Genomic DNA, 11589 nt, shown 5'->3' with positions numbered 1-11589 from the left:
GTGTCCCGCCCCGGGTCGCCGGGCTGCAGAGACCCGCACGCGCGGAGCGGACGGGATGGACGGGAACGCTGAGATGGGTTGGAACTGGCCTTCGCTAGGGATACGAGTGGGAAATGCATCTTTCCCTGAACTTGACCACTGGCACCATCAAAGAGGGAGGTGCTAACTATTCTTAACGAATATTCGTGAAGAGAGACCTTGCGGAACGCTTTCCTGCTTGAACTTTATCACGAAAGCAACAGCGAAACGTCTATGCAAACAGACTCCATTGGAGACTCCCTGTCCCGGCCGCAGCGGTTTAGTTCATCTGATCCGGATACTGCGGGCGCCGGTGAGGGTCTGTGTGTCCCGCAGCCTGGCCTGGCCGCTTCCTCCGGATTGGGGTTGATGCTGTGCAGTCCCAGCAGGGGTGGTGGGACCCGGACAGGGATGAGCCCGGAGAGAGGATGTTAGGGCAGGTCGGAAAAAACAGAGTTCCTGCCAGGCTTTCTAGTCTCTCCCCTGTCTGGAGCTGAGCGCTTTCAGCTCCGCCCTACTCCTGACCCCTCAGCCCTTTCGCTGCGGTTTTTATCCATTTGAACTGGTGGGAGCCTTTCGAAGCTCTTCGTGAGCTTGAGCGGAGCAGACCCCAGGCCCCGTGAGCACGGACAGTGTGTGGCTGTGGGAGGTTGGCCCTGCTCTCCCAACCCCACCAGACCCAGAACCAAAGAAGCCAGTTTCCTTTTTCCGTTGGAGTTTTGGGCTTCTTCCGGGTTGGAACCATGGACTGAGGGCTGACACCCACTTTTCTGCTGGTTAAAGCCACAGGCCCACCCAGAGAAGGTCCCCCGGGGATTCTAGATGCCCTTTCAAAGCAGCTGGTAGAGTGGTGGTTACAAAGAGCCCTTCTACCGCCCAGCCTCCTGGTTAGCTTACCCAGGACTCATTAGGGAGCCATGACTTAGTGAGCCTCTTCGCCTTAAAAAATATTTAAAATTGTATTTTTACATGGTTGGCATAAAGACAAATGTATGAATATACACAACTAAACATTTTCTTCAGTTTGAAAGTTCATATTGTCCCTCAGATTGCTAAAGGGATGAAAACACTTTTTTTTTTCGTGTGTGTGCCTCTAAAGATTTTTTTTGGTAAACCCTAGACGCTGTTCCTAGATGCTCTTGGGACACGGATAGAGCGCGGTTTCTGTTGCAGACTCAGGGCCAGAGATAGGAGAAGAACCTGGTTTGGGGAGCCTTATAGGATTGAGGCTGCCTGCTCCCAGGGAAAGGGCCGGCAAAGGGACTTGGGTGACAAATGCCTCCCATAAGCTGATCCCCACTCTCTACTCGCACTTAGGCTTTCAGAGGTTACAGTCCATTTTGCAGGACAGACACAGATTCCTTCCTACTTAACCACACAGCCCCTGGCTGTCCATAATCTGTCCATAGCACGATCAATTTTCATCCCCCACCCCCGGTATCTCACCCAGCCCTTTCCTTTCTGACCTAGGAAAGGAAGGGACTGGATGTGAGAGTCCCAGCATTTTTTCCTCACAAGCTTTCTAATTTGTAACATTAAAAACTTCACCAGGAACACTAGTATTTTGAGTATATTATGAATGAAGAGGTGCATAAAGGCAGCTGCACATTTAGTGACATTTACAATTAATCTATATTTTATTAATACTGCAACATCCAGGTGCACTTAGAAACTGGAGTCACACTATATATACTCAGTCCACAGACCGTGTGTGTGTGTGTGTGTGTGTGTGTGTGTGTGTGTGTGTGAGAGAGAGCGAGAGAGAGAGAGAGAGAATGAGAATGTGAGTCTGGATCTTGGGCCTCTTGCAACAACTTTGTGGCCTCAGCCCCAGGCTGGGAACTGCAGACCAGCTCCAAATCCAGAGTTCCTAACACTTTTCAAGTTGCCCTTCTAAGCAACAGCCAAAGATATTGCTCAGTGATGGTCAGAACAGTTATAGGCTTTCATCCCAGTGGCAGAACACCTTTACTAATCCTCCCCCTCTCACCCCCTTTGAGGGCCTGGTGAGCAGAGCCAGCCAACATGGGCACAGGCACCGGCGGACGGAGGGTGGCCATACACACAGTTCTCCTCCTTCCTGTGCAGAGGACTCCGGAGGGAGATGTGCCCCTTTCCTTTCAGGCTGAGCAGGCCTGTCCTCCAGGCTAGTGCCGGGGACTTCAGCAAACGTCACAGTCCTGGGGGGACTTGTCAACGTTGTGGAGCCTGAGTTCACCTAGGAGGTAGCAGCCTGGGGGGCCAGCAGTGACCTTCAGAAAACCTGCAGCTGGAGGGATGTGCCATGCACTTGGGAAGACTGAAGAAAGCCTTTTACAAAACAACACACAAGTGAGGGAGGACGAATAGGAAGCACAAGCGAAACCAGCATTTTAGTCCCAGTGGTGCCCATGTGTGTGATGCTTTTAAAAGAGGGAGTTTTGAGTTGGGTAGTATCACAATATATTTTCTAGTGAGCAAAACGGAGACCCAGGGAAGATTGCTTCTGTATAGAGTCAGGGGTTGTGCAGGTGCCGCCTGCCAGGGTCAAGGGATGAGTGGGCACGTGTGTGTGTGTGTGTGTGCGCGTGTGTGTGTGTGTACATGTCTGCATGCATATGTGCCTGTTGCGGGCAGATGCTTGCATTCTGGCTACGGTTGGGTCGTCAGACAACAGGGTCCTATTTGACCTTCAGATGTAAGGGATAATTATGTTACCTTAAGTGAGATCCTAGCGTTTAATTATTTCTGTGAAACTGTTAACTCTACCTGGGCCCCCTCATGGGGAGGCCTGTGAGGTTTATGCCATAAGTAACCATTACACTATTACTCCCGGAGAAACAGCAGTAATCAACGAAGGCATAGAATCTTCACTGAAATGCACAAATACTTAGAATCGGCTCTCCAAGGCTTTAATGAACCCGTCAGTGGTGTAGTCCTTTTATATTGTTATCCTGTGGCTGACACTGGCCTTTTGCTGTGAGTCCCACATTCTTTCCATGTTTGTGTTGTTGGATGGTTATTATTTGGGAGGTGATGTGAATGTGTGTGTCGTTGGCATGAAGTGGTGGTGCCGCGCGCAGGCGGGGGAGGATGGTTTGGCGCCACTGTGTGCGCAGGATCTGGGCTGGGAAGAGGGTGCCTTCGCGTCCTCGGCCCGCGGATGGGATGGGGGACGCTGTGTGCCTCGTGCTTGGAGGCACCAGTCTGAGGCCGGTGCACTGGCCGCAGCTACTGACAGGAGCCTTTTCTGACTTGCGCGAGCAGGAAAGTCGTGGAAGGCGCTGACCCTGTCGCAGAAGAGGCCCTACGTGGACGAGGCGGAGCGGCTGCGCCTGCAGCACATGCAGGACTACCCCAACTACAAGTACCGGCCGCGCAGGAAGAAGCAGGCCAAGCGCCTCTGCAAGCGCGTGGACCCCGGCTTCCTCCTGAGCAACCTGTCCCGGGACCAGAACGCCCTGCCCGAGAAGCGGGGCGGCAGCCGGGGGGCGCTGGGGGACAAAGAGGACAGGGGTGAGGGCTCCCACGGACACGTACCCCTACGGGCTGCCCACGCCCCCGGAAATGTCACCCTTGGACGTGCTGGAGCCGGAGCAGACCTTCTTCTCCTCCCCCTGCCAGGAGGAGCATGCGCACTCTCACCGCATCCCGCACCTGCCCCGGCCCCCTTACTCCCCGGAGTACGCCCCCAGCCCTCTGCACTGCCGCCACCCCCTGGGCTCCCTGGCCCTCGGCCAGTCCCCGGGCGTCTCTATGATGTCCACTGTCCCGGGCTGTCCCCCGTCCCCTGCCTATTACTCCCCCGCCACCTACCACTCTCTCCACTCCAACCTGCACGCCCACCTGGGCCAGCTCTCCCCGCCTCCCGAGCACCCCGGCTTTGACGCGCTGGATCAGCTGAGCCAGGTGGAACTCCTGGGGGACATGGATCGCAATGAGTTTGACCAGTATTTGAACACTCCTGGCCACCCAGACTCTGCTGCAGGGGCCGTGGCCCTCAGTGGGCACACCCCCGGCTCTCAGATGACACCCACGGGCCCCACAGAGACCAGCCTCATCTCGGTGCTGGCTGATGCGACGGCCACGTACTACAACAGCTACAGCGTCTCATAGAGCCGGAGGCCCGCCCAGCCCTGCCTCCGCCCAGCCCTGCCTCCGCGCCTGGGCACGGAGCATACGGACCTGCGACCTGCACATCTGCACCCAGGGACCCTCAGCGAACCGGCTCTGCAGATCCCAGTACCCTCTCCATCCCCTTCCTTCCCGGCCCCAATCCCCTCCGCCTGCATTTTGAGTATATTCCTTCAAATGCGTTGTCATTGGCTACACCTGGGAATAAGACCAGAGAGTTTTTGAAAGACACGGGTTCCAGGTAGAATTTTCACGGACCTCTCCTCCCGGTTCCCATCTCAGATATAACTGTAAAAAGCCCAGCAGCATTCTCACCTGGGAGCCGTGGGCTGGGATCCAGATACCCAGGATCCGCAGAGGTTCTGGTGATACCCTGACTGGCCTCTCCTTCCCTTCCAGCCTGCTCCCCACGTCCATCTGCAAAGTGGGGGACAGATTTAACACCCAAGGTCCCTTCTGCTCCAGGGTTTTCTGATTTAGGATTCTCTCACGGCTACAAGGAAAATAAAGGTGGCCCCAGGAAGCTCATTGAGGTGTAATCTGGGATAATTTCATGTGCACAGCCCAAGGACACAGGGCTTTCTGCACTTGCACTGCCTTCCAAAATGATCCTACTTGTCAATTTTCCTTCCAATTTGAGGGAAAAACACACACACTCATCTTGATTTGGGGAATTAACCACTGAATTACTGAAAATGAGATTGTATTCAAGCTGCATTTTTAAAAATGTATTTTTTAGACAAGTTCTTTTTTTCTTTTGTTACACATTTCAAGAGAATATACACAGCCTGAATATATATAGTCAGGGTGTAAGAGATACACGACATACACACACCTTCATGCACACCCTTACATGCATGCCTGTGTGGCCTAAATCAGATGCTCTTGTTGACACTGGCAACTTTTTGTCCCTCTTCCTATTGACCCAAAGAGCAAGGAACCTAAAAAGAATTTCCTCTGATCTGAATGTGTTGGCTTCTTGAGCAAAATTTCAGCACACCCTCCCCTCTGCAAATGCAAAGGGAGCTTTCTTCCCACTGTCTCCCTCTCCCTCTCTCCCTTTGCTGGGATTTCTTTTGCCCTTTGCTCTTCCTCCACCCTGAATTGGCCACTAATTCAAAGGTCCCCTGACTTGAAAATTCCAAGCTCGATTCCCATGGCTGGGATGGGAATCCCTCCTCCTCACCAGCCCTGCCGGTCCTTTAGGTAACATCTTCAGACAATACTTCAAAAAAGCTTCTCCTCTACACCTTCAGGGTGCTTACTCCCCAAAGAACAGAAGCCCACTGTGATTCAGAAGGTGTTTCTGAGCCCTGACCCCGCCCCCAGAACATTTCTATCCTCTCAGACCTCCTTTGAAGGAACTTACCTAACAGGGAGCGAAAAGGCCATTGTTGGTCTTTTGTTGTCTGCATATTATTGCCTGTATGAAATATATAAGTGTTTTATATATACTCTTATTTTCACCTTATATTTTGTATTGTTGAAAGTTCCTTTTTTTTCCTTCCAAGGAGTCCGATTGTAAAATCACTTATAATACATGATTACTCTTTATGCTATTACTGTATATAATGTTTGGTAATAAATAGTAAACCATTGACAATACGATTGACTGGTGCAGTCCAGAACGTGTATCAATAATCTTGTAAAACACCATCACAGACATTAAGCTAAACTGTTCCTTTTTTTTTTTTTCCCTAAAAACTACACATGGTTTGGAACGGTTGTAGATATTGTTTTGTCTAAGATATTTAATTTAAATAAACCTTTTTGTACCGTGACCATTCTATCATTTGAAATCAAGTTGTGCCAAAAAAGAAATGTTTTCGAGTGAGGCAGAGATAGCATGCCCAGCGCTACTGATAGTATTGGTCCAAATGTTTTCCACATCAACTTTGATTTTTAATTTATAGAAGTTGTTATTTGTAGGGGTGGCTTACTTTATCTTTGAGTTATGGTGGAGAGATAAAGGCTGGTATTATACATTGAAAACAGCGTTGTTATTAATAATAATGAAAGAAAAGAACAATTTATAGCCTGCTGGCAGGACAGTTTTCTCCTTAGGAAGTCTTCATACTTGAAAAACAGAACTGTGTGTTATTTCAAGATAGGAAGTAAGTTTTGCCCAGGTCATTGCTTACTTAAGGCTACCACAGTTTGTTTATTTATTTATGTTGAAGCAGTCTTGAAAAATACCTGGGTTGCCCTCTCCACTATGTATGTACGGATGTGGCAATAACAAAACATGTGGGCTCCCGAAATTGGATGGAATGTTGTGAGAAGGCAGGGGAGCGCACGGATCAGCAATTAAAGGATGTAGCCACTTGTGAGGTTTGGGATTAGAATGCCAGCCAAAAAGTGCCTGGAAAAAACGGAGGATTACTCAGTCCGTGCAGGTCACCCAAGTCTGGCTTCTCTCCGTGGTGAAGCAGTTGTAACTTGTTTGAATCAGGGGTAGTCTTGTGTTCCCCCGGGGCCCTCTGGGCCAAGGAGTGGGTCTTGGGAGAGCCCAATATGTCCCTCCTTCAATTTGGATCATAATCTATAGTCATTATGTTAATAGCACTTTATAGGTGTAGAGAGTTTTACAGCAAGTTTTATGAGCTATTTCTCATCTACAGCCCCAGGTGGGGCCTTGTCATCTATCCACCCCAAGGACACTGAGGTCCAGGTTGGGGAGGTGGTGCTGTGCAGCTCCCCTCCCCCTACTCGGCCAATGGTGGCTGGGGTTTCCCCCTTGTTTTCACATAAGTTTGTTGGTGGCATCAGCCTGACAGTCTCACAGCGAGGGGCTTTGTACTCCACCATGGCATGGAATTACTATCCATGCAGTCCAATGTGTACCTATCCCAGCCCAGGAAAGAACGAGCAAAGAGGAAATCACAGGGCCAGAAATAGACCAATTTGAACTCGCAGCCGCCCAGGCCCACCACGGCTGACAGTGGCGGTTGCAGGGTCACAGTTGGCTGGAGCACTCGCCCAGCAGCATCTGCCTAAGACATCGGCCCTCAACGGTGCCAAAGGGGCGTATTTCATTCCAGGACACACGGTGGGAGAGGGGGTGTGGTCCCTGCCCCTGGGAACGCAGGAAATGAGCAGGCGACAGGGCCACTCTTTCATTTTTGCCTCAGCTCTGAGTGCAACGGTGGTGCCTCGGTGATGAGAGCATTTTTTTGCTTGGCCTGATAAGAATTGATTGATGGGTATAAAGTGTTATAAGTTTTTTTTCTAAAATGTAGATGTTATCATTTCACTCTTTTCCTTAAGATCCTTCAGCGCCTGCTGGCCACTGCGGCACACAGGATGAGTGCGGCGGGGGGCTCATGGGAAGCCGACCAGGGTCAAGCCGCCCCGGCCCCTCAGGTCTGCAGGTTCCTGGGAGGCACCTGGTAATGTAGTCACATGGCCATTTGTTTTTATAAACTTTGTAAAAAAAAAAGATTTCTTGGTATCCTTTCCTTTCAAAGCCTCCTCCCTCCTCCCCCCTCCCCCCCAATTGTACAAGCTTCAGGACCCTACACCTGGCTTGGTCGCATGTGAGTGGCCCTATGGCAGAGCCTCTTTCCAGAAGCCTCTCATGGTCCCTGTCACCCTCCCCCACACGGTGCACCGACTGCACAGAAAGCCTATTGTTCCTGGAAATGCTGTCTTTTCCATGCTTTCGTGTTTTCCCCAAGCTTTTCCCTGACCTGGGAGACCCTCACTTCCATTACCTATCTAATGACATCCTACTCCCTGTCCCAGTCCAGCTCAGATGCCCCTGACCCTGCTGGGAGGGGGGCTGGGAGGGCTTGAGCAGATCTGGGTTACGGCACTTATAGCCCGGCATCTGAACCATTTACCCATCACATGGTAGCAGCGCGACAAGTAAGTGAACAAACGAATAAAGTAGTCATTTGAGACAGCCTGTAGGTATTCTGCCTGGTGGGAAAAACCTGAAATCTTTGGGTTCCTAATTTTCTGGCTCATCTCTCTGGAAACAAAGACTCTAGAGCAATGGTTCTCAACCTTCCTAATGCTGCGACCCTTTAATACAGTTCCTCATGTTGTGGTGACCCCCAATTTCATTGTTACAAATTGAACATAATTAAAGCATAGTGATTAATCATAAAAACAATATGTAATTATATATGTGTTTTCCGATGGTCTTAGGAGACCCCTGTGAAAAGGTCGTTTGACCCCCAAAGGGGTCGCGACCCACAGGTTGAGAACCGCTGCTCTAGAGCCTTTGTGTGTGTAGTTCCCAGGCTCTGAGGCTGGATGTGATGCAGCCACAGCTAATCACCCTCACCTGCTAGAGTGTAGCCCGGAACAGAGAGGTCAGAGGGTGGGCACGAGGGCACCGGAGAGGAATCTTCTCTTCCATCCTTACAGCAGCAGAATAGAGCTGAGGACAGATGATCTGTAACATTTGTAATTGTCGACTTTTTCTTTTTGAGAAGGTTGTGCTCTTGATTTCATCCCAGTGAAAGGGATTTGGATGGAAGGAAGGAAGGAAGGAAAAGAGATAGCTCTATGTATGTATGTATCTATCATGCATCTTTCTATTCATTCACCCATCTCACCCACCCATTTATCTTTCAGCTATTCCATCCATCCATCCTACCTTCTATCTATCCATCATTTTTTGATATTTTAATTCTCAAAAGAGACAGTCTTTGTAGAAAGTTAAAAAAAATAACATCATAGATTAAAGTAAGTCATCTATTAAATAAGTCCACATCTTAAAGACATTACTGGTGATTTTTTTTTTTTGCATCCATCCAATCTTTTTTTGGTCTAGTTCTACATGTACATATGTCTTTTATAATAGACATTTTTTCATTAATATTAGATAAACATTTTCCTATGTCATTAAACACCATTAAAATACCATTTCTGCAAAAGGCATTTTCTTTCCAGTTGAAAAATCACTATGAAAAAAATTTGGAAGGAGATTACCCACTCCATTGATGTAACCATTTTTAACCTACTTATTTTTACATACCAACCTCCCTAGTCTTGCACTGATGTGTTCAGAATTGGATGTGGTGTGCTCACAGTGCCGATATAGATCCATTGGCATTTGTCTTTATAGTGGTCATTGTGACAATGGCACTATACTTCGGTGCATTAACGTAGCTTCATTTGCTTGACCACCCCCTTGCCATTAGATAACTGAATTGTCCCATTTTAGTTCTTTTCATTATAAGTAACACTGCAGTGAACATTGACTTGCTTCTGTTGTTAGCTGGATTCCCAGCAGGGGAATCACTGGGTCTGAGCATATGAACAAATTTCCAAAGTCTCAATTGGTAGTAGAGGCACAAAATGACTTCATTCAATACCCAGAATGAATGAACTCTTTCTTAGCAGGAAGAATGAACCCCCTGAAGACTATTTATAACTGACTTACCTCTGACCAGGTTCAAGTGGCTGTATTCATGGTGGCTTTGTCTTCCTGAAGACCTGTTACATGCTTGCTGCTGGCTTCCACTGGCAAATTGAGAATGTTCCTTCCCTATATATCATGGTGGATGGCACGCCATTCCCTGAGCATCAACTTATCAGTGGGGGAAAGGGTTAGTCTAGTGGTTGGCAAACTGCGGCTCAGCAAACCATGGCTCACGAGCCACATACGGCTCTTTGGCCCCTTAAATGTGGCTCTTCCACAAAATACCGGCTCTTCCACAAAGTACCGACATCTGCACATGGGCCATGAAGTTTCAATTGCACTGTACGTGCGCACCCGCACGTGGTATTTTGTGGAAGAGCCACACTCAAGGGGCCAAAGAGCCACATGTAGCTCGCGAACCGTGGTTTGCCGACCACAGGGTTAGTCTATCAGTTAACAAGGCAAGACCTTTGGTTCCCCAGCATCCCTGGAGCACTCCGTCTGGGCTGCTGGTTGTATTCATGGGGCTTGGACCTCTCGATGCAGCAGGACAGCGTCTGGAAATAGCCCGGACCCATGGACAGGGTCTGCCCTTACCCCATCCCTGGATTTTGATTGGGATTTGGGTAAACCCTGGACCTGTTTTCTCACCTGAGGGGGCAGTTAGTGAATTTGTGGGAACTTGAGAAATTGTAGAGCTTTGTATGCACGTACAGGGTAACTACTGTCTATTCTTTCAGACAGTGTAGATTTCTTTCAGGCCTGGAGGGTGGTACTTGTTTGAAAAATCTGGAGCCATGTGATTGTCATGCTGGGATTGACTGCCTGGGAGAAACCAGGGAACAGGACCCCATCGTGGCTAGAGCGATAGCAGAGGAACTCAGCTTTCTTATCTGGGCACTAAACTGGGCTGGAAAGAGACCAGTAGGGTCATTTAGTCTGTTCTCCTGCTTCTACTGAGGACCGCCTCTTAGCCATTCTGGGCAGCGGGTTCTATTTGGGTTGCCAGCCCTCTGGGAAAATGGATTTTTCTCTCTGTAAGCCAGGCTAACAAGTTCCATCATCGAAGGTGTTCTTCTGCCTCCCCTGAGTCCCTCCTGCTTTCATCTGCTTCCCTGTCCGCCTGGCCCTGAAGGCTGGTGCTTAGGCTCCTTTTCATTTTGTTCTGGGCCCATGTTTGAGGCCGGGTAGGGGTTATGGTCCCCTCCAGACGCTCTCTCAGGTCTGCATTCCCCTCAGTCAGAGACTGAGTGTTGTGTCGATGTGGGAGGGGCGGGGAAGGAAGGTCTCCTAGCCTCACAGTGAGGGACAGGCAGGCGACTTCACCGGGGGTGGGACAGCGGACTCCTCGGGGCACTTTTGGAATGTTCTGCGCGTAGGTGTAGGGTGTGGTCACTTCACATCACTGGGTCAAATAGTCGCTCATCTTTCATCCATCCGAAGGGCGGTGGAGGGGCACTGATCTGGCCCAAGGGGGAGGAGACCTTAACCCAAGGAAAAGATTTCACTGGATTCTGGAGGAAGCACGAGGTTGTGATGGACAGAATGGCTCTGCAGCTCCAGGGGCATCAGGGATCTGGCTCTCCTGTTTGATGCTGAAACCCAAGAGGTGAGGCTGCTGCGACTTCCAGGTGAGAGGTCCTGTGAAGAGGGCAGGTGGCCAAAGGCACCCGGTTGCTCCCCCTGCATCTCCTCATACTGGTTTGTTCTTACCGAGTCAGAGAATCCAGGGAAACATCCACATTTCAGGTGCTGCACCAGTCAGGGAAGCGGGCAATCTTATCTCCGCGGAGCCAGGGTAACAGGAGAAAGCGATTTGCTCTGATGAAAACCACCAGCTGTCGGAGGGGTGTCCTCATGGCAGGAGAGGGGTTCCATTTGTCCTGGAAAGAACATGGGCCTTGGAATTAGGAGATTCTCATCCCAGCTCTGTGACCTTGAAAAAAAATCACTGGCGGTCAGAGCTGGAAAAACTTACTGTTATCATGCTGTCACCCCCCAGATTTGATGAAAGAGGAAACGGAGGCTCAGGGAGGTCAGGGGATTCGCCTGAGAGCCAGCAGCTGAAAGCAGAAGCCAGTGGA

The 11589-nt window shown here is 49.8% G+C and overlaps 1 protein-coding gene across 1 annotated transcript; it reads left to right on the top strand.

The window, feature by feature from the left end:
* The first annotated feature begins 252 nt into the window (after nt 1-252).
* Nucleotides 253-5912, top strand: SOX7 (SRY-box 7). Its single transcript, XM_015571151.1, is given in 3 exon segments — nt 253-397; nt 3262-3521; nt 3523-5912. Coding segments are annotated over 3 exon segments (996 nt in total). The 3' UTR covers nt 4114-5912.
* Nucleotides 5913-11589: the final 5677 nt, after the last annotated feature.

The sequence above is a fragment of the Myotis davidii genome, unplaced genomic scaffold (genome assembly GCF_000327345.1).
Source record: "Myotis davidii unplaced genomic scaffold, ASM32734v1 scaffold524, whole genome shotgun sequence".
Lineage (NCBI taxonomy): Eukaryota > Metazoa > Chordata > Mammalia > Chiroptera > Vespertilionidae > Myotis > Myotis davidii.
This window is presented reverse-complemented; position numbering and strand designations above follow the sequence as displayed.